Below are 19,755 nucleotides of genomic sequence, written 5' to 3' on the forward strand. Positions count from 1 at the left end.
GAAAATGTCATTAAGTTCTTGAATAATTCAAGAGTAGAGGTCACAATACAGTGTCCCTTTTGGGGGTCTTTATGGTGCAAATGGCAAAACAAGGCGATCCTATCAGTAAGAGTAGATCTAAGGTTTACAATGTAGCTCTATTTAGTGTGACAGGAAAATTAAATTACACGAGGCACTCATTCATCGTCACCCGTTAACAGGCTTGGGAAAATTGTGGATCCCTGGGGACAAATCACTGACAACGTGCGAGGCAAATAAAAATATGTCATTTTAATTGGCCTCCGTTTCCTCCGCTTGGTTTTGAAAATGACAAACATAAACTGGTCCCCCACAACTCTCCTTGGATATATGGTCCCGAGTGGCCAGGGCACGACCACAACTTAAGGACGGGTTAAAAATTCTAGGGGACACGGATCTGTTTTCATAGCCGTAGTTGAGCTGGTCTGGATCCAGGGGTCCCTGGAAAGGAAATACAGGGGAAGGTTTCACATATAAACCGGCGTCCGCGGCTCCCCAGCCCGCGCCTGGGGGGTGATCTGTACGGCAGCTACTGCGTTTCTGGAACCGGGGCTGTCCCTCAACCTGCAGGGTGTCAGGAAGAGGGGGTACCGAACGACGCCGGGGCCACCAACCTCCCTCCCTCCCCAAGGGAGAGAAAACCCGCACGGGCCTCTGGAGCCCTGGCACCGGGCTCCCGGGCTGGGGTCCGATGGATGGGGTCGAACCAGAGGCAGCGCGTCCTCTGAGGTCACCGACCGAGAGGAAAGCTGTTCCCGGGCCGCGCCAGCACATCCTCTCCATACACGTTCCCTGCGACCCCCACGATCCCAGATTGGGCTGGTGGGCGTGGCCGCCGGGGACCAGCTCGCACCCTTGACCACCCCCGAGGCTCGCAGAGCTCTGGGCCGCTCCACCCGCGCGTCCCGCCGCGAGCCCTGCGGTCTCCCGCCCATCGCGGCGGCCTGCGCACCTGCGGGGCCCGGGCCCTGCTTCCCGCTTCTCCCGTAGCAGAGCGTGGTGGGGGCGGGCCCCTCCCCGGGGGCGCCGGGGCGCGTGCGGGTGAGGTTGACCCTTCCAGTGCGTGGGGCGCCCGGGTGTCAGTCCCCTGCGACGTAGGACCTGGAAAAGGCAAGAAGGACCCCCCGTCTGCCTGTTGCTTTTTTTTCTTTTTTTCAAGAAATATGTCTGGCGCTTCCCTTTTTCGGGCTCCCAGACCAAGACGCTGCGAAGTCCTGTGCTGGCCAAGTGAGCGCCGAGCGGGGCTAGGCGGACCCCCCTGCCCCGCACCTCGCGGTGCTGCGCTCATCTCCGCCGCGGGCCCTTGGCCGCGCGGGGAGGCCCGGCTCGGATGCGCGCCCCAGGATGCGAGGACCCGGGAAGGGGGCTGCTGCCTGGCCTTGGCGGAGGGTCCAGGCTGCTGACGGGGAGCGGGAGGCCGTTTCAGAGACTGCAGTTCCCGGAGGAATGAGAACCGCGGGGCCGCTGGGTTTCTGAAGCAGTCCGACGTTAGTAACGCTTAGGTAAAGCAAGACACTTCATTTTAAAGAAAAAGTTCTATTTCAGCGTGACTGCTGCCTCGGGCGAATAATGGGTATCGGAGCCTCCGTATCTTTGTAGTTGAATTAAAAGTTGAATTAAGGAATACATTTCCTTCCTGGGGTGGGGGGTGGGCAGAGGGGTCAATTTAGAGGTTTTTCATTTTCTAAACGCTTCAATTTAAACAAACACTTGGGGGCTCCCGGCCGCTGTAATTCCAAAGACAATTTTCCCTGGTTTTAATTTGATTTGCATTTTTTCAACTTCGATAATATTCAATTTCATGGCTGAATACACAGGTAAACACTGTTAGGTCGTGTTTTTTCGCCCCCCTGCACCAAACACAATGTTGCTTGTCTCAGAATGCCAGGGGAGGTGACACCCGGTTCCAATAATATCTGCGGGTTTTTCCTGAATTATTTTCCGAAATATCTCGGCTTCCTCTGGGCACCAGAAGCGTGACCTATAGCTGAAGGGCTCTGCAGGTGTAGGGAGAGCAACACAAACATGGCCCAAAGGAAGGAGGCAAAGCAAACAGGTTCTTATTCTGCATAGAATCTACTCTAATTTTACCCAGAAACATTTAAAAATATTTTATTAGTAGTTTTAACTAATCAAAAAATGATCAATATGTTTACCTCCCCCAGAAATACTTTCAGTGTAAATTTTGTCGCTAGAAAGATGAGCACTGAGAAATACAATGAGATAGTCTTTGCGAGAAGTTTAATTCGCAGCTTTGAGCTATTTTATCAAACATAAAATTTAGAGAAAATATGTCATGAAATTGGTTAATTAGCTTTAGTTATATTAAAGCTGATATGTAACAAAATGCCACTGTTAGTAACCTTGGGGCCAAACGCTCGGAGCTGTGTGCAAACAGCTACACCAAAGGCTAACACAGGTGGACAGTAATCCTCGGACACGACATCCACCGTGCATCTTGTAAAAGATAGTTGAGCATCATCAAATATACAGCTAGATTGGCACATAGTAAATCTATCACAACTCTAATGCATTTTATATTCCTTCACGAAACTGTGGCACAAGAGGTAAGTAGCAAAGAAACGACATACTTAATTGGTCAGTCCAGGGGTATTTATATAACAAAATAGCACTCTCAGCAACAATTCCTTATTTAAGGAATATATATTATATGTGTGTGTGTGTGTGTAATTTGCTTAATGGTCATTACTCTGAATCACTATTTCTACTTTAAATCCTAAAATTTTACAGATTTGAATGTCTGTCTTATTTTGTGAGTTTTTTTTTTTTTAATGAAGAGCTGGTGGACTATATTAGTGACTTTAAACAATTATAAGATATTAGAGTTTTGGCATCTTGGAAAGAATAGATTCACTGGTTACAGTGGTGAGATGTTCAGAAATTTATTTGCTTGAGGCTGGCTGATTTTGGCAAACAGTATCATGCCGATCTCCTTGGCAAAATACTCCTTTTATCGTACGAAAGGGGTTTAAGCAAACGAGAAAGGAATTTCTTTTGAGATAGTATTGACTTTGAAGAAGAAAGTTCCTTAATTTTTTAAAAACACCATCATCATAGAAGGCTTACTGCACCGAAAGCCTTCAGGAAAATTGACCTTTATCATTTGACTTTTAATTTTTTTCAACAATTATTGAATTTTAAATAATCATTGTTTAGGATTCATCCTAATCCTCTGTATTGTGGGTGACTGGCAATTATGTCTTTCTGTTTATCTTACACAAATAGATGGTGGAGTTCGATGTCCACAGATGACAGCCGTGCAAACCTCCTCCTCGAAAAGAGCTCATGACAGGGACTCAGCTAAAACACACGGTCCGCTCAGAGGATGGCAAACTACGGGCAATAGGAACCGATTTTTCTTTCTCTAGTCCTAATGGAGGAGGAAACGGGGATCTTGCTAAGAACCTAAAAACATTGATCATCAGAGTAAGTTTGCCAATTTCATTTGCTTTTACCCCCAAAGAGCTCTGTGTGCAGGCAGGCGATCTAGAAGCAGCTGTCAGGCATACTGGACAGCAACTGTACCCTCACCCCCAAATATTCAGCTGTGTCTGAGCAGCCAAAGATGGAAGAGGTTCGGCTGTCCTGGGGTGGGAAGGGGAAAGGAGGAAGGCTTAGGGGGATCCTGAGAAGTAGGTCTTTGTGGGGGGGGGGGTGCGGGTAGAGGGAGGCTGGCAGGAGAGGGAGCCCAAGTCTCAGTAGGGAGCTTTCGATACAAACGTACGAACATGGGAGGCTGTGTCCTTTGGGGGAGACGTTAGTTCTCAGAGGAAGGAGTAGCACCCCCTGAAAGACCTAAATGCTTTAGGAAGGATAGCTGAGGGTGCTCCAGGTGGTTCAGTGGTAAAGAAAATGCCTGCTAATGCAGGAGACACAGGAGACTCGGTAGATGCAGGTTCAATCCCTGGGTCAGGAAGATTCCCTAGAGAAGGGAGTGGCAACCCACTCCAGTATTCTTGCCTGGAGAATCCCACGGACAGAGGGGCCTGGCGAGCTATAGTCTATGGGGTTGCAAAGAGTCGGACACGACTGAGCAACTGAGCATGCACAGATAAAGACTGTGGTCCCTCTGTCCCTTCATGATTAATAAGAGCAGGAGTCTAACGCTAGGGGTGGGGGGTGGAGTGTGTGTGTGTGTGTGTGTGTGAGAGAGAGAGAGAGAGAGAGAGAGAGAGAGAGAGAGAGAGAGAGATTCTGTGAAATGCAAGGGAGAAATCCTGCAGTTACTTTTAGTTGTTTACTGAGCAAGGGCAAAATCTAAACAGCGATTTCCAGGATCAATGAAGGGATCGTCTCAGGTTCCAGAGCTGAGCCCCCTAAATGAGTCTGGCATCCTGATAACTGCAGGTTAGCACCTGAGATCAACTCCTTCCTGCGGCTCGATGCTGGCAAGAGATACGGAGGCATCTTGTTCTGAGCTCTGGGAAGGGCGAGGCGAGAAGGGGATTTAATTGTCTGCCTGGGTGAATCGAAATGTCCTTCTAAAGCAAAGAAATCAAGAGAGATTGGCCTTTAATTGGCAAACTCGGCTGGTTGGAGGGGAGTGGTGATTAAATGGAGGAGGATAAAATGCAGATCAGACCCCCGCCCCTACCTCGCCCCTACAGATTCCAAGTTTCCATTCTTCTCCTCCTGTCTAGAAGGCTAGGTGCTTGGGCTGGCCTGCGCCTGGTCTGACCGTGGTGACTCTACCCTTCTCCCCATCTCAGTCTAATGCCTCCATTATCAGTTTGGAGTGGGGAGACTAGTTTAATCCAGAACTCTAATTATTTCCAAGGGCTGGTCATCCCCACACCCAAGACATCATTGGGTGCAGAGCGGGTCTTAGGACTCAGTTGTCCAGAACCTCCCCTGGAATCCCCAAAGGGGATTGGCCCCATCTGCAAGAAGTCCTACCCCACTTAAAACAGTCTGGGAACTTATCTTCCAGTAAGTAGAAAAGAAAAGGAGACCTCCAGGCCAGGAGGGCCTGGCACAAGCAGGCAGCAGCCATCCTTGTCTTGCACACCCTTTTGCTTGTGTGCAGCTCCGCTGGGGTGGCACTCTGCCCCCAGACTGCAGGCTTACTGAGGCGGGGTCCCAGTCTCCTTCTGGGATGGAAGCAGCCCAGTACCCCTTTCACCCCCGCCACCCCAGCCCCCAGCATCCCATTCTGGGCAAAACCTAGCGGCAGGTGTTTACCAGATCTGCATTTGTATGTGTGTAGGGGGAGGTGGCTGTGGGGGCAGGGCCTTGCTGCCTGCACAGCTGCACTGGCAAAAGGGTGTGCAGGGGCTCAGCTGTGGTCAGAGTGTACATTCCAGCTGTGCTGTCACCTGGGCTGTTGGGCCACCAGGTGCGGGTCAGAGGGAGGTCAGAGGCCCCTGATCAAGATCCCTAGTAAGGAGTAGAACTGACAGGTGGCGCCTTGTCTGTGGATGATTTTAAGCCTATATGCAATCCCTTGTTTCTGCCCTTGACATTTTCCTCTTCTCTGGCATTTTTCTCTCCTGCTCCCACTGGAAGAGTCATCTGGCTGCCGATTCTCTTCTCCCTTCCAGCCTTAGCCTGTGGGCCCCCAAAGCTTGAATGGGGGAGGAGTCATGGTCCAGACCTGACTGATCCTCTGGTCAGCTTTGGGTCCATGGCGCATGGGAATTCTAACTCCAAGAAAGAAAAGGAGACCCTTTCTAGGACAGCGCTGGGAGGGTCTCTGCCATCCTTCCAAGAAGTGCTCAAGCCTGTTCTCCTTGAGATCTTCTTGTATCTTTCCAGCCTTCTTCCAACACTGGAGGCTCCTCCCCCAACCCCCTCCTTGCTTACCACCAGCAACTCACTTTGAAAACCTGGGAGTCCTAGTGAAAGCTGACCTCCTATTGCATTAGAATCAGAAAGTTTTGTGCCCAGATCACATGAAACCAGGAAAAGTTGAAAGAACACAGAAGCAAAAGACTTGGATTCAATGCTGAACTCTGATATTGGAGTCCTTTCTCTAATTTCTCTCTGCCTGGGCCCATCACCCATAAATTCTGACAGCTGCTGGGGACAGGGGGGTCTTAAATGAGGTCATGTTCATTGAAGACACTTAGCTTGGTGCATGGTACAGAAGGGGACTCCACTCAGAGATGGTGGATGGAGTACAGTTGTGATCAAGAAAAGAGGGGGAAGGGCTGGGGCAGGAATGAGAGAAACACTAAGATGGTAGAACATTTTGCCCCAAAATGTACTCATCTTTTCCGGGTGGACGGTAAATTTTCTCTGCTAGCAAGTTGTTGAAGTTGCAACTTCTTTCTGTGTGTAAACAGCTCAGTTTCACGTAGCTCAGAATTGCAGACTGAACAGAAGATGTATAGTGAAATTGGTGTCCTTTATTTTAAATTTATTAGACTGGGCTTTAAAAGGTAAGGTGAGCAGAAAGCTCAAGTGGAGGGTCATCTCTTTTCGAGAAGCGTGCACAGGTCAGCATTTTGATCTCTCTGCTAAAGAAGCCTCTGGCTTCGACACACAACCGCCTGTGACCCGGGTCCTGTCCTGGCCAACAATCTACCCTGGTCCTCCGCAGAAAATGTCATTCCCTTGTCATCTGCCCTCCCCAGCCCCTAGCTCCCACTTCACACCTTAGCTCCTCCCAAGTCCTCTCCGTCAAACACTTCCCAAGGTTGTTTTCTATTTTCCAGGAAGGCACTCTGAACACTCAAGTCTTCAGATTAAGAGTTGCATGCTTTTCTTTATGTGAGCCAACATTTCAAGAAAATCCATTATATAACTACATCTGCTTTGTGAAAAGAAATGGGATGATGAATTGAGGCCGTATTTCTAATGAAATAAGTTGAAATTCACCCACATGCCCCTTATTTTGATTTGCTGGGGTCATGAGCAACTTCGGTCCAAAAACGTTCCTGCTTGTTCTTGAAACCTGTGTTTCACCTTTTTTCCCCAAGAAGTGAAACCATGGAAAAGCTGTTTTGCCTAGGAAGAAAATCTAGTCCTCAACCATATAAGTGAGCAGAAGTGGAACCACTTAGCAAGTAGAACTAAAAACCAGCAGACAGTTCTGATTCCAAAGTTTTCATCTACATCATACCCCAGGGTTTCCCCCTCACGCACCTATCTTTATGATGCACAAGTTTTCCCTCTCAGTTCATTTGACATATTTAAGTTCAGTGAATATGGCCTTGCTGGCACGGCATCCTGGCATCGCGGGGAATATCAGTGCCTCCGAGTAGCTTAAAGAGTGTTTCAACACCAGGCACTTGCCCTAATGAGACATGAGAACCTCTAGTTTTACATAAATGAAAGCAGCTTAATTTGTGTCGCTTTTTTTTTCCAGCATGAGGACTATCGGTTGTGTTATCTGCCAGTGACATTGCCCACTTTTTTTTTTGGAGAAAGAGGTGTGTGTAAAGAGTGAGTCGATGCCTTCTCATGGGAACCTGGTGAGGATGGGGGGACATGTGTAACAGGGACATCTGACCAGTGTTTTGTTGGCAGTGAGCACGGAGCTCTGAGGATCAACCACTAAGGTAAAAAACTGAGGACACTGCTGTGCAGATGTGCGTAACACCATCCTGTGTCCTCAGCACCTTGCACAGAGGATGAACAAAGACTCTGGAACGCACCCCAAGGGTGCAGGGGCTGGGGGAGGGGAGAATAGGAATCACCTCCAGTCTGGCAATAGGGACCAGGGCGGAATGACAGCTTGTAAAATAAGCCTCCATCAGTCTCCCAGGAGACAGCCGGCCTCAACTTGGGTGTTCCCCGCTTGTTAGCCTCACTCATAATTGGTCTCCCCTCCCATCCCACGTTGTTGGTTTTCTGTGTGTGGCTTTTGGTGTGAGCGTGTTAGGTCATCAACAAATACAATGGCGGGAGGTGGCGAGGGGGGGACACACACGATTGTTTTAAAGAAGAAAGGAGAGAAAGGATGAGAGAGGGAGCAGGAAGGCTGTGAACAGAATGCGGAAGATGCCCCAGGATTTAGGCTTCCAAGGCAGCCCCTGGAGTGCCAGGGGCAGCACGTTCCCTGGGAGTTTTGTGTAAGGGAGGAGCAGCCCGCCAGGAGCTGGGGACCCCACTGAGCTGGGGACCCCACTGAGCACCACTGGGGGCACCATCTACTCCCAGCAGTTTTTGCTTGCTTGTCTCCGGAGGTGCCTGTAACACACTGCTCATATCCAGTGCATTGCATCAAAAAGGAATTTCAAAAAAAAAAAAAAAATCCCAATTCTTGTGTCTGCTCAGAGAAAAGATGTGGTCTCAGGAGCAGCCAAGGACCTGCAGAGATGGGTGGGTTGAGTGGCTGGACACACAGGCCTGTGCCAACTGGCCTTTTCCCCCATCCATGGTGAAATAGTTTCTCCCACCCTCCTCAGGATCTTTCCCTCCAGCCCACATTCTCTTTTCTCCTCTTCTCAGAGGAAACCAAGTCCTGGGAGTAGTGGCCATGAGAAACCTGTGGGCTGACCTCTGTAAAGTGGAGGGCCAGCTGGCTGTCCAGTCAAGGGGTGGTGGGCCTGGGGGATGGGGGTTGCTGTGGACACACTGTATTGTTTTCAGTCCAAAAGGGCCTGGGACCCTCAGATATCTGTTTACTGCAAAAAGAACATTTGATGGGGAAAGGAAGCAACTGATAAGTAATTAAACAGAGTAGTAAACTTTTGGAGAGTTTTTCCTTGTGTTTTTATTTGTGTAATTTCGCTCCACCAACCATTGGGCGGCCTGGGTTGCCATGGTGCTATAGCGGAGGCTGGTGTCCACTGGGTCTCTGGCCGGACAGAGGCTTCTAGAGTCTGAAATCTTGCTCTTCTGTGGGGTTGGTGGCTCTCAGAGTGGTTGATATGAGGGGGAGTCTCTTCTATTGGGTGGGATTCAGTGCCTGTAAGTCTGCGGACACTGGCCACAGTTAGGTTAGGTCCATGGCGGGGGTGGTTTGCAGGCTCAGATTTTTCCTCCTCCCTCCTAGCACAAAGGGGACATTCCCACCCCCCGAGGCCCTGCCACGTTCTCTGGAGTGTTCTGGACAACATAGTTCAGAAGATCCCGGCCCCAAGTGGAGAGGCTCTGCAGAGCCCAGACCTCAGAAGTGTGTGCTGTCCCAGAAAAAAACAGTTACCCCGAGGTACCGCCAGGTGCCTTGTTGAGCAAACACACCCTCTCCCTACTCACCGCCCCCACCCCATTGAGCTTTCTCTCTAGCGTCTCCCTGCCCCACGCCTCCCCACATTAAAAGGCCCCCGAAGCACCGACGACCAGCTTCTCTGTATAAAGCCGGGAGAAGGCGCGCGATAAACATCAGGCGTTTAAATTGGCCATTTGGAAGATTACATCTCTTCAGCGAGGGTCTTTCTTTCAAAACACTGAATTAAGGGCCGCGGCTACTCCGCACCGGCTCTCAGAGGCCAGGCACCTTTTTTCTTCGGCCGTGGAATGGGCCGGGCGCGGTGACCCGGCGCCATCAGAGGCCCGGGCAAAGACGTGGGGCGACACCGTCTAATGACAAGTAATTGACGGATTCGAGGCCGCGCATTACCAGCGGAACGGGGAGGCATTAATTATTTAAAAACGATTAGCCTCGCGTGTGTCCCGCAGCCGAGCCGTCTCGTTCAGGGAAGATAACTAGCCACGCGAACCGAAGCTGGGCTGGGAGCGCGGCAGGGCAGGCGCGCACCCCAGCCGGCCTTGGGCGCGGTGGACAAAGGCGCACGCCGCCCCGCGGGGACGGGGGAAGGAGGTGACGGGCGCCCAGGCTCCCTACACAGGGAGGTGTCCACAGAACTGACCCTGCCAATTATCAAGACCGATTTCTGGCCTTTTGGGTTTGAGATGTGGGTGACTGCGGCGGGAAGGGAAGAAACTTTCCAGTTACGGTGGCGGGTAATTTCAGTGGTCCGAGACCTAGCGAGACCTACGTCCTGGCGAAATACCAAACTGCTCAAACCGGCGCGAGCCTCCAACGAGCCAGACACCCAGCCCTAGAAAGCAAACCCCCAGGCGGAATGCAAATTTGGAGTGGGGAGGAGCACCTGGTAGACCCCAGGGGAAAGACACCTTTTCTACCCTGCTCTCCAAAGTCGAGGGTCCTGCGGTGTCCACTGGCAGCCTCGGAGCCACTAGTTTCCCCAGCGGGCGCTTTCCCGTAGGCGGGGGACAGATGCCGGGCGCGGTGACCCGGCGCCATCAGAGGCCCGGGGAAGGGACGTGGGGCGACACCGTCTGTCCGATCCCTCCAAACCCGATGTCCTGGGCCAGCGTGGGGGGGAGGGCAGTGGTCGAGGAACCGCCCCGCGTCCGGGTTCAGCATTTCCCTCCTGGAACCGGCTAGTGGCCCCGAGGCTCCCGGACCTTCCTGCGGCTCTGCGCGCTCATGGCGAGAATCCGGGTTTCCCTGGCCGCTGGGAAAGGCGCTGCCCCTCCTCGGCTCCCGGACGGCGGGGCCCCCACCGCCGCTGGGCCTCCGCGTCCCTGGAACCCACGCTCGGGCCTCGCTCAGCAGCCTCCCAGGACTAGCGCGCCATCCCCCGCCGCCCCGATCCCAGCTTCTGAGGCCCAGACCGGCTCCCACCCCCGCCTTCCCACTGTCCCAGGGCACCAGGAGGCCCTCGGATCGAATCCCCGGCTCAGAGAAGCTGCGGGAGCCTGCGGTGGCTTCCCGGCGCTTCGGGACCCCGCCAAACTTTCCAACTGTGCGCAGGACCCAGGTTCACTCTGGGTCCCCCAACACCTAGCATCCTCAGAATTCCCCGCAAAAAGGCCACCTTCCCAACTTCGGATTCTCTCCGACTTGGCTTCTCCCTCCTTCCCCGCCCCTCAGGCCTCGGAGCCCGGGGTAGGGCTAGGGTCTGGCTGGGGGCGGGGAGGCGCGCGGAGGGGAGTGGGGGGCGCACTCCCTACCTGCGGTGCGGCGGGCGGGCGGGTGGGCGGGTGGACTGACGCGCGGCGGCAGCAGAGCGTCCAGCGCGCGGAGGGAGGCGGCCGACTGCTCCTAGCCGAGGCATCCCCGCATTTATTTGAGCTCAAACCGAGCGACTGTTGACTTTAGCACACAAAGCAAAGATTTCACTGCCCGCTAGTTTAAAAATGAATATTTTACCAAGATATCGATCAGCGTTATAAAATTCAGTTAAGTACAATGGGATCCTGCAAAAAAAAAAAAAAGAATAATAAAGGAGGGGGGCAATATAATATCTGTGCAAATTTGCTGAAGTGTGACGTGGCCTGGAAAGTTTACCCTCCTGGAATTCGGATCTAGAATGTTTTTTTCGGTTGTTTACTGACTGTTTATTCACAGATCACGGTTGCTTAAACCCGCGCGCGGAAAAGGAAGAAAAAGAGAGAGAGAGGGAGGGAAAAAGAGACACTGCACCCTACTACGCAGAGTTGGGGGACGCGGGCGGAGGGCAGTGTGAGCGCCAGTTAAGCTGGGGGCCTTGGCGGGAGGAGGGGCTGGGGCGAGAGGGTAGGGGGCCGAAAGCCTCAGGATGCGCCGAAAAGCCTCCGGAGCGGCCAACTCCCCGACATCCTTTTTAAGTATTCCTACAGAACTATATCTTATCGGCCGGGATCAGTGGAGGGGGGCGCGCTAAGTAGTTTAAAACGACCCTCGCACAATGGGCGTGCGATAGGAAACATAGCAGGTTAGGGCAGCGCTTTCAGCCCTCATTGTCCCGCACTCGGCCCCCGGCCCTGCCTCTCGGCTCCTTCGCCGCAGGAGCCTTTTATGTGATAATGAAACACATTTCAGGCTGGGCTCACGACGTGTGTGTCCCTGCCAGGGGCAGAGACGGCCCTGATTGCTGGCTGCGGCCTCCAGATCGCCTACCCCCCCCCCATCCCCTCCCCTTCCCCTTCCCCCTCCCCAATTTCTCTTCCTTGTGTTCTTCGGGACAATGTGGCATGTTAAAAAGGGATTTGGAGGCGGGAGGCGGAGGCGAGTACAAACCCCCCTAAAGCGCCTGGGAAGGCCAGGGTTTGAGGGGCAGAGAGATCCTGCGGCGAGTTGGCAGAGGGTGATCTGACAGGCGGTGTCCAGGCTTCTGGCGACCGCCAGGGACACTCCAAGTTTGGGTGGTCAAGAAGCCCAAAGCCCAAAGTCCGGACACGGGAGCCTGGGCTTAGAAACCCAAGGCCTAAAGTTTTGGCTTCTCACTCCAGAAGTTTTCACCCTATGCAAGCTAGCTGTGCCCTGGATGACCCCAAGTCTGGGGGGGGGGGGGGGGCGGGGGCCCTAGAGCCCACTGGCTCCTGCCCTAGCCTGGCCAGCTGGCAGGCCAGCAGATGCCTCCAGCAAAACCAAAGCAGAGCCCACTCTGCCCACACAACACCCATTTGGCCTCTGAGGTTTCTGCTCTTATTGGCCCTGATTTTACTCCTGCTAGGCTATTTTTGAAAGGAGGCAGTGTGATTTGTAAGAATTTATTCTGGGTCTTCCTTTATGCTTTGGGTTTTTCCTTTAAGGATCACAGCATACCCACTCATCCCCTTGGCCCCATAATCCTGGCTTGCTAACCTGGCCTAACAGGTCACTTGGCAAGGTCCCAGAAGTTTGGAGGGTAGGGCGCAAACCTGCAGACCCCTGGAATCCAACCCCTGGCAGGGGGCACCTGGCCAGACATGCTGGCTTTTACCTCTGCCTCATTCCCCAATATACCTATATTTAAAGATTTCCATCAGAACTCCAAGATCCCTTTAAAATCACTTCCAGGAGAAAGTCCTTTGTTTCTCCAGACCAAATGTTCAAATGCATGATTCCAGAAGCCTCACTACCTCTGGCCTGCAGCAAGTTCTACTGAGGTTGTGCAGAACATCTAAGTGAAGGTAGAGGGTGGGATGGGGGTGGTGGTGGATCGTAAACAGAGGCCTGTTGTCGAATGCAGGTAGAGGCCCAATTCCAGGAAAAGGTGAAGAGAGAGGCAATGATGAAAAGGAAAAGGGCTGCACCAGCAATTTGCAAATCCAATCTGGACTCACTGTGAAGGTAGGCCAAGGATTGGGAATACAGCAAAGAAAAAACACAAAAAACCCAAAACAAAAACCCCACAAAATCCAGGATTTTTTTTTTTTTTTCCCTCCAAGAGAAACCAGCCCCAGGGTACAAGAGATGTCAACAACATTTCACCTTCACATGGCCCAGCTGGAAAATATGGAGTGTGGTTTTTGCCAGGCTTTGGAGATGAACCTGCCTCAACCCCATAACCCCCAGAATGGTTCACCTGGGATCTTTGAGTTTCATTTTGTATAAAGTTAAACTCAAAATTCAAAAAGTAACCTTGAACAATGTTGAGTTCCATTAATGATGTCCTTGCTGGAGTGTTAGGGTGAAGTGTACTGAAGTCTGAAATTTACTCTGAAATGCATCTAGGAACATAAGTAGACTGATGGAGGTGTGGATAGATGGGTCAGACATCCAGTATAACAAGTATACTGAGCTGAGAACTATAGGATCTGAGCAATGGGTATGTGTCTGTTTACTGTAAAATTCATTCAACTTTAAGTTTGTCTGAAAATGTTAACAATAAAATGTTGATAAAGCAGCAATCATCTCCCCTCCCCCAAATAAAATAAAACCTGCAACCAGTCAGGGTCTCCCTCCCTCAATTTTAAAATATATCTCAGATACGTTTATTTTTTTAAATCAGGCAAAGGAAAAAAAAATCTTGAAGATTCAAAGCAAAAAACTGGCAATAACACTTTAATATAGATTTGTGGAACTCTGGTCCTTGCAGTCAGAACACACATTTATAAGCCATAAATAAAGCACGCAGAAACCATAAATTAATCAGACTTGAGACCTGGATTTCACCGTATCAAGAATGTGAATGCTTTTTTCTTTTCTTGGGCATTTACAACAGACCCTTACATTATTTTTTTTCTCTCTTTTTAAAACAATAGTACAACTCTGTTTTCTGTTAAAACTACATAGTTTTACACTGAGTCACTCACAAAAGTTTGTGTTTTTTTTCCTTTTCCTTTTTTAATAAAGTAAGACTTCCCTGCAACGACAGCAATGAAGAGGAACCACAACAACAAAAAGTCAAGAATTGGCAGGTTCTTAAAGAAGCAGGCGTCTACACAGTAGTGGAAACTGAGGCTGTTCTTCTTTTTCAACAGTTTAGCTTTTTCTTTTCCGCTCTTTATATAGGATGGTAGACATCAGTGTGGCCCACGCGAGGGGGGGAAGGGCTGCAGAGGGTGAGGGGAGACCTCTGTAGGGGGGCGGGGCAGGGTGTGAAGGGTCCTTCTCCCTTGCACCTTTCCAGCAGCCCTCCCTCAGAGTCTCCACCCCACTTCCCGTCTCTCCCATCTGGGTCCCGGGCTATCCGGGGCGCCGCTGTCTTCTTACGAGGAGTTCATGATGGGCCGGGAGTACACGCCCTGGTAGTAGGAGGTGTCTGAGGCCAGGGGCGAGGCATCCAGGCCCGCTTTGTTCGTGACCGGGCCCATGGCCAGGCTTCCCGGCATGGGGGACCCGTAGCCGGGGTAGTGCATCACCTGTTCGTAGGCCTTGAGGTCCATTTTGTGGGGCTGGTGGTGGTGATGGCTGTGATGGTGCTGCTGCTCTGACGACATGAGGTTGTTGATGGAGAAGGGGTGGTTGAAGGCGTAGTGGTGCTCCGGCTTCAGGTGGGCCTCGGGCGGCAGGCCCGGGTGATGCGGAGGGCCCAGCAGGTGGGCCGCGGCCTGCTGCTGCTGCTGCCCGGGCGAGGGCGCCGGCTCCGGGGGGCTCAGCGCCGAGGCCGGCGTCCCCTTCAGCTCCCCGAGGCCCCCTCGCTTGTGCTCTTGGCACGGGGAGGCGCTTGAGTGGGGCGACTCGGTGCCCGCCGGAGTCTCGGGAGCCGGCCCGGCGGCCGCCTCTCCGAGCGGACCCTGCGAGGCCTGGGCCCCGGCGGCGGCGGCCGCCTTCTTGCCGCCGCCCGCGGCGCCCGCGGCCTCCTTCAGGGCCAGCTGCTTCTCGCACTTGAAGCGCTTCTGGCGGCGCAGGTAGCAGCCGTTCTCGAACATGTTGCCCGAGTCGGGGTGCAGGGTCCAGAAGGAGCCCTTGCCGGGCTTGTCGGGCGAGCGGGGCACCTTGAGGAAGCAGTCGTTGAAGGACAGCGAGTGGCGGATGGAGTTCTGCCAGCGCTGCTGGTTCTGCCGGTAGAAGGGGAAGAGGTCCATGATCCACTGGTAGATCTCGCTCAGCGTCAGCATCTTGTTGGGGCTCTGCTGGATGGCCATGGTGATGAGCGAGATGTATGAGTAGGGCGGCTTGGCGTGCGTGTAGCTGCGCCGGTACGTCTTGGGGTCGCGCGCGCGGCTCAGGCCCGCCTGCCCGTACATGGGGCTCATGGAGTTCATGTTCGCGTAGGGCGCCAGGCCGCCCATGGCCCCAGCCGCCTGCCCCCCTAGCGGGCTCAGGCTCGGGCTCAGGTGCGGCCCCATGCCCGCCACGCCGGCCGCCCCGGCCGAGCCGCTCATCCCGGCCATGGCGCCCGCCCCGGGGGACATGCCCGCCAGGGACGGGCTCATGCCCGCGCCCACGTACGACGACATGTTCATGGAGCCGGCGCTCATGTTGCCCGAGCCGCTGCCCATGGCGGCCGCCGACATGCTCATGTACGTGTTCATGCCGTTCATCCCCAGGCCGGCGTTCATGTTGCTCACCGAGGAGTAGCCCTGAGAACAGAGCCCGAAGGGAGGCACACAGCGTTAGCACCGCGGCTGGAGAGCGCCCGGCCGCCTGGCCGGACCCCTGCCCCACACCCCACGCCCCACGCCCGGCCGTCGGGCCAGCCCAGGCCCCCGCCTCCAGGGAGGCCTCCAGGGAGTCCTGCCTTCGCGCGGCCTCGGCCCGGGCCCCGACCCAGCGTTCGTGTCATCCGGAGCGCGCCGCGATCTCCCTCGGAGAGGGGGCGCGGGGGCTGCGGCTCTGCGCTCGTGGCCACCCCTCAGCCCTCCTACGCCCGGTTCAGATTCTACAGCAGGGGTCTCCAGGAGCGCGCTGAGCCAGGCACCCCAAATGCAGCTCCCCTCTGTAGAATCTCCCCGACTCTCAAGCCAGTACACCGAGCAGGCGCCGCTGCCTCGGAAGCCTCCTCCGACCCTGGCCAGCGACCTGTGGGACACGGCGCCGGGTGGTCTCCAGCGGAGACGATCCCAGGGTCCTCTCCGTTCAGCCTTCCTCCCGGACCCCATCCTGGTCCCCGGGGGAACCTAGACGCGGTTCCCGCGTGGAGCCTTTGGCCACCCTGAGACATTGAGTGGCGGGACCGGGAGGGGACCGCGAAGTGAACTGGTCGCGGCTGGGCTCTGCAGCCACAAACTTTCTTCCTCTTTGTCGTCTCGTCCTCGACCCTTTTTTTCTCTACCCCAGCCCCCGACTCCTGCCCACTTTCTCCTCTCCAGCTCCCCACCCCCTCGCCGGCCGACCTCCCACCCCTCCCCAGCCGCGCGCTGCCAAACACAACTCTGTTAGGATAGTGCGTGGCTCGGCCACGGAGAGGATTTGGAGGCGCCGCAAGTCAATATTTGATCACAAAGTTAATATTATCTCAAGGCTAACAGTGTGTCGTATAAAAAAAAAAAAGAGAGACCCATTTGATTCGAAGGAGGGTGGGAAAGGCGGCTGCCCCGAGCGGCTGGGGTGGTATTGGGGTGGGGGTGGGGGGTCGGGATCCGGCCAGTGAAGCGGTCCCGAGGTTGGGACCGAGGGCAGACGCCGCCACCCAGCTTTCCCCGGCAAAGCCGACTGCCTACCTCGGGCTCGGTGTAGTAGCTGCTCCAGTCGGACGGCTCGTGCCCTTCCATCTTCACCGCTCCCAGCATACTGGAAGCCGAGTGCATGGCAGTTTAAAATTTAACAGCCACAACAAACGACCGGCAATCACCCCCCCACCCCCACCCTCCTTTAAAAAAAAAAAAAGTCGGCCGAGGCACGGTCCCCTCCCTCCCTCTCGCTCTCCCTGTCTCTCGGCCCCGCTCCTTCGGCCGGCCAGAGGCGGTGGTGGGAAGTGGGCGGGAGGTATGGGTCGCGGGAGGAGGGGGCCGGGGGTAGGAGGAGGCCCGGAGCCGAGCCCCGCCGCCGGAGCGCCCGCCGCCGCCGCGCTCGCGGGCTGCCCGGTGGAGGCCGAGGCTGGCAGTGCCGAGCTGCCCGGAGGCGGCGGGAAGCGCGCGGCGCGGGGGAGGGTGGGGGGGCGGAGAGGAGGAGGAGGAGGAGGAGGAGGAAGGGGTGGAGGAGGGAGGGGGAGGAAGTGTGGACCGCGCAGCGGACAAGTGCCGCAGTGACGTGGGCGGCTGGTGATATAGCGCGGCGCGCCGGCGCGGGCCTCCAATCCCCAGACCCCGGGCAGCCCATTTGAATAATCAGCTCACACCTGGGTGAGAGGGAGCCCCGGCCTGCGCCCCGCACCTGCTCGGCCCCCCCTCCCACTCAGCCGCCCTGAACCCCTGCACGCGGAGCCGCGACGGGCGAGCCAAGAGGGTGGACGCGGGCCTCTGGGGGGGGGGGTCCAGCCCCCCTTTCGTCTGCGGGGCGTCCCCGCGGGAGGAGGGACCCGGGAGGAGGCCACCCCGTGGAGTAGCCCAGGGCTCTGACCCCCACCACCAACCCTCCCCCCGCCCGCCGAGTCTCATTGCGCCGGGCGCCGGGTACGTTGGTCCGAGGGCGCGCCCGGCCTCCGCTCAGGCTCCGCAGAGCCTTATCACAGCCCCATTTATTTATCCTGGTTTCCGCGCTCGCAGGGCTCATTCCCTGTCAAAACAGCCAGCCAGTGACAGAGCCAGTTTGCAAAGCGCTGTCCTATGTAACAAAACTGTGTACACACCTTGAATTCCCCGGCCGCTGCTGCTGGGAGGCCTCTCCCGTTACAGTTAAGACCCAGAGCGGCTACGAAAGGCCTGCGAGCCCTCCGCCCCGGCTTTTTGCCTCCTCCGCGCCCGGCTCCCAGGGCCCGACCGGGCGGCTGGCGGGGACGAGTCCAGTCCCACTGTCCCGGCGCCCGGCGCAAGCGGCCCCGCCAGCGGCTGCGACGGTTAGGAGACTATTTGTCTCTGACAGGAGGGAGTGTTTCAAGGTTACTTTTCAGCCACAACCAGGTACCCACAGAGTTTCGTAACTAAAACAAACAAGGCCTGAGGTGAGGGGTGAAGCGAGAGGAAAGAGGGGAATTAAGGAATCAATACTGGGGCAAAAAGAGTCCGCCCGAGGAGGGCCTCTGTGGTCTTCGGTTTCCCGAGGAACTGTTTTATGAGAATTTGCAACCCTAGCACCATATTCGTCCTTTTATTTTCGATCCAACTTCCAGTTCAAATGATCATCTGTTCTGGGTTAGCTACGGAGACCTCAGTGAGCCAGATTTGGGGTGAGGGTGGTAGGGAATACTACTACAGGTGTTTGGAGGTGGACACCTTTTCTTGATTCTAAAAACCCAGCTGGGCCGTGAGGATGCAGCCTTGAGCTCTCAACCCCAGAGAGAGAGAGAGAGAGAGGAAACAGTGGGTATCTGCCCCACCTGTCCAGAGTTGTGGGGAGTGGTGGCCGAAGACAGAAGCGAGGTGGCAGGCGCGGAACAGAGCGTCTAGAGCGGAAGGCCGGGTAAGGGTCAGGCCAGAGGGCAGGGGCGGAGCAGTGGGCTGGGGCAACTCCCACCCCTTCCCTCTACTCCAGGGCGCTAGGGCCTGCAACGCTTTGAGCTAAAGGTGCAGGCAATGCTGGTCTGACTAATTCATAAGGAGGGCGTTAATGCACCCGTTGAGCAAGGGCCGGGGAAGGGTTCCCCACAGCCAGGGTTTGCGTCTGCCCGAAAGCGAGGACCCTCAAGAGGGACAGGGCAGTCCTGGGTACAGCCTGGGTGTCGGTGTGTGCGGGGGAGCCGAAGGGACCAGACCCTGGGCATCTCTCACCGGTCCCCAAGCATGGGTGGAAAGGACTTGACCACTCTCCAGAGGCCTGGGGAGAGACTGACGGTGCGCACTGCCCTGTTTTTAGCGTTCTGCGCAGGCCCAGGGCAGAAACACGGACACAAACGCGCACGCACGCACGCACGCACCCTTCCTCCTCCCCGCGGGGCCCTTCTCACATTCATCAGTGTGTGTGCTTAATCACTCAGTCGTGTTCGACTCTTTGCGACCCCATGGATTGTAGCCCGCCAGGCTCCTCTGTCCATGGGATTTCCCAGGCAAGAATACTGAAGTGGGTTGCCATTTCCTTCTCCGGGGGATCTTCCCGAACTAGGGATCGAACCCACGTCTCCCGCATTGCAGGCTAATTCTTTACCGTTTGAGCCAGTAAATCAGACAATAAAACCGGAGAAATGACAGACAGCTTTCGGGGGTGCAGAAGATGGAAAGCTCGAGCGTCCTGGTTAACATAGTATGGGCGTCTATGTATGTGCACTCCTCTCTTTTCGCTCTTGGTTCTGGAAACCTCTCCGCCAGCAGAAGAAAGCACGGCCCCGGGGAGGAGGGAGCGCCCCTGGGTGGCCCGGCCCCGGGTCCCCGGCTTCCGCAGTGACAGGGCTCCCCCTGTCGGTCACGCGGCCCCGGGATAGACCACAGCCCTACGGACGCCCGCGGCCCTAACCCAGCGACCCGGGCGCTCGAGCCGTCCGACGGCGTCTCCCAGTCTCCCGGAAAAGGCTTCCGGCGGGGAGGAGGGTGCTGGCGTTTCTTACGGGTCCCCGAAGTTCTGCACAAACCCAGATCGACCTCCGCCGCCTGTGGCGACGCCGCGGAGCTCGGGCGACGCGACGGCGAGGACCCTCC

At 55.3% G+C, this 19,755-nt stretch overlaps 1 protein-coding gene and 2 long non-coding RNA genes across 7 annotated transcripts in view; 1 reads left to right on the plus strand and 2 right to left on the minus strand.

Annotated features, from left to right (window-relative positions):
• The window catches only part of LOC138416959 (uncharacterized), a 32,437-nt gene extending 21,365 nt beyond the window's left edge, over nt 1-11,072 (minus strand). For 3 of the 4 annotated variants that reach the window (XR_011247918.1, XR_011247916.1, XR_011247917.1), the window contains exon 1: nt 10,909-11,072. This is a non-coding gene — a long non-coding RNA (uncharacterized lncRNA). Of the gene's footprint in view, nt 1-255; nt 460-970; nt 1,120-10,908 lie in introns of those variants that run through there. The other variant, XR_011247915.1, reaches the window with a different exon arrangement.
• On the plus strand, nt 912-9,322 carry LOC138416960 (uncharacterized). The gene is made up of 3 exons (XR_011247919.1): nt 912-1,520; nt 3,265-3,465; nt 7,349-9,322. It is a non-coding gene; the product is annotated as an uncharacterized lncRNA (long non-coding RNA).
• A 2,605-nt stretch (nt 11,073-13,677) lies between the features above and the next one.
• On the minus strand, nt 13,678-18,062 carry FOXA2 (forkhead box A2). Of its 2 annotated transcripts, XM_069546504.1 has the most exons (3): nt 17,817-18,062; nt 16,750-16,819; nt 13,678-15,669 (listed from the first exon to the last, which is right to left on the minus strand). In XM_069546504.1, exons 2-3 carry the CDS (start codon nt 16,816-16,818, stop codon nt 14,353-14,355), a joined length of 1,386 nt encoding a protein of 461 aa, XP_069402605.1. In that variant the 5' UTR covers nt 16,819; nt 17,817-18,062; the 3' UTR covers nt 13,678-14,352. The 2 variants fall into 2 exon arrangements, with proteins under 2 accessions (XP_069402605.1, XP_069402604.1); XM_069546503.1 differs by lacking the exon at nt 17,817-18,062 and having other exon boundaries at nt 16,750-16,888.
• Between the last annotated feature and the right edge of the window lie 1,693 nt (nt 18,063-19,755).

This window comes from Ovis canadensis, chromosome 13, assembly GCF_042477335.2.
Source record: "Ovis canadensis isolate MfBH-ARS-UI-01 breed Bighorn chromosome 13, ARS-UI_OviCan_v2, whole genome shotgun sequence".
Lineage (NCBI taxonomy): Eukaryota > Metazoa > Chordata > Mammalia > Artiodactyla > Bovidae > Ovis > Ovis canadensis.

What these genes read in the sequence shown, in the direction of transcription:
- FOXA2 (XM_069546503.1), bottom strand. Translation starts at nt 16,836, where the DNA reads ATGCACTCGGCTTCCAGTATGCTGGGAGCGGTGAAGATGGAAGGGCAC. An exon ending in GCTACTACACCGAGCCCGAG is followed by an intron (nt 15,670 to 16,749) that starts GTAGGCAGTCGG and finishes CTCTGTTCTCAG; the next exon opens with GGCTACTCCTCGGTGAGCAA.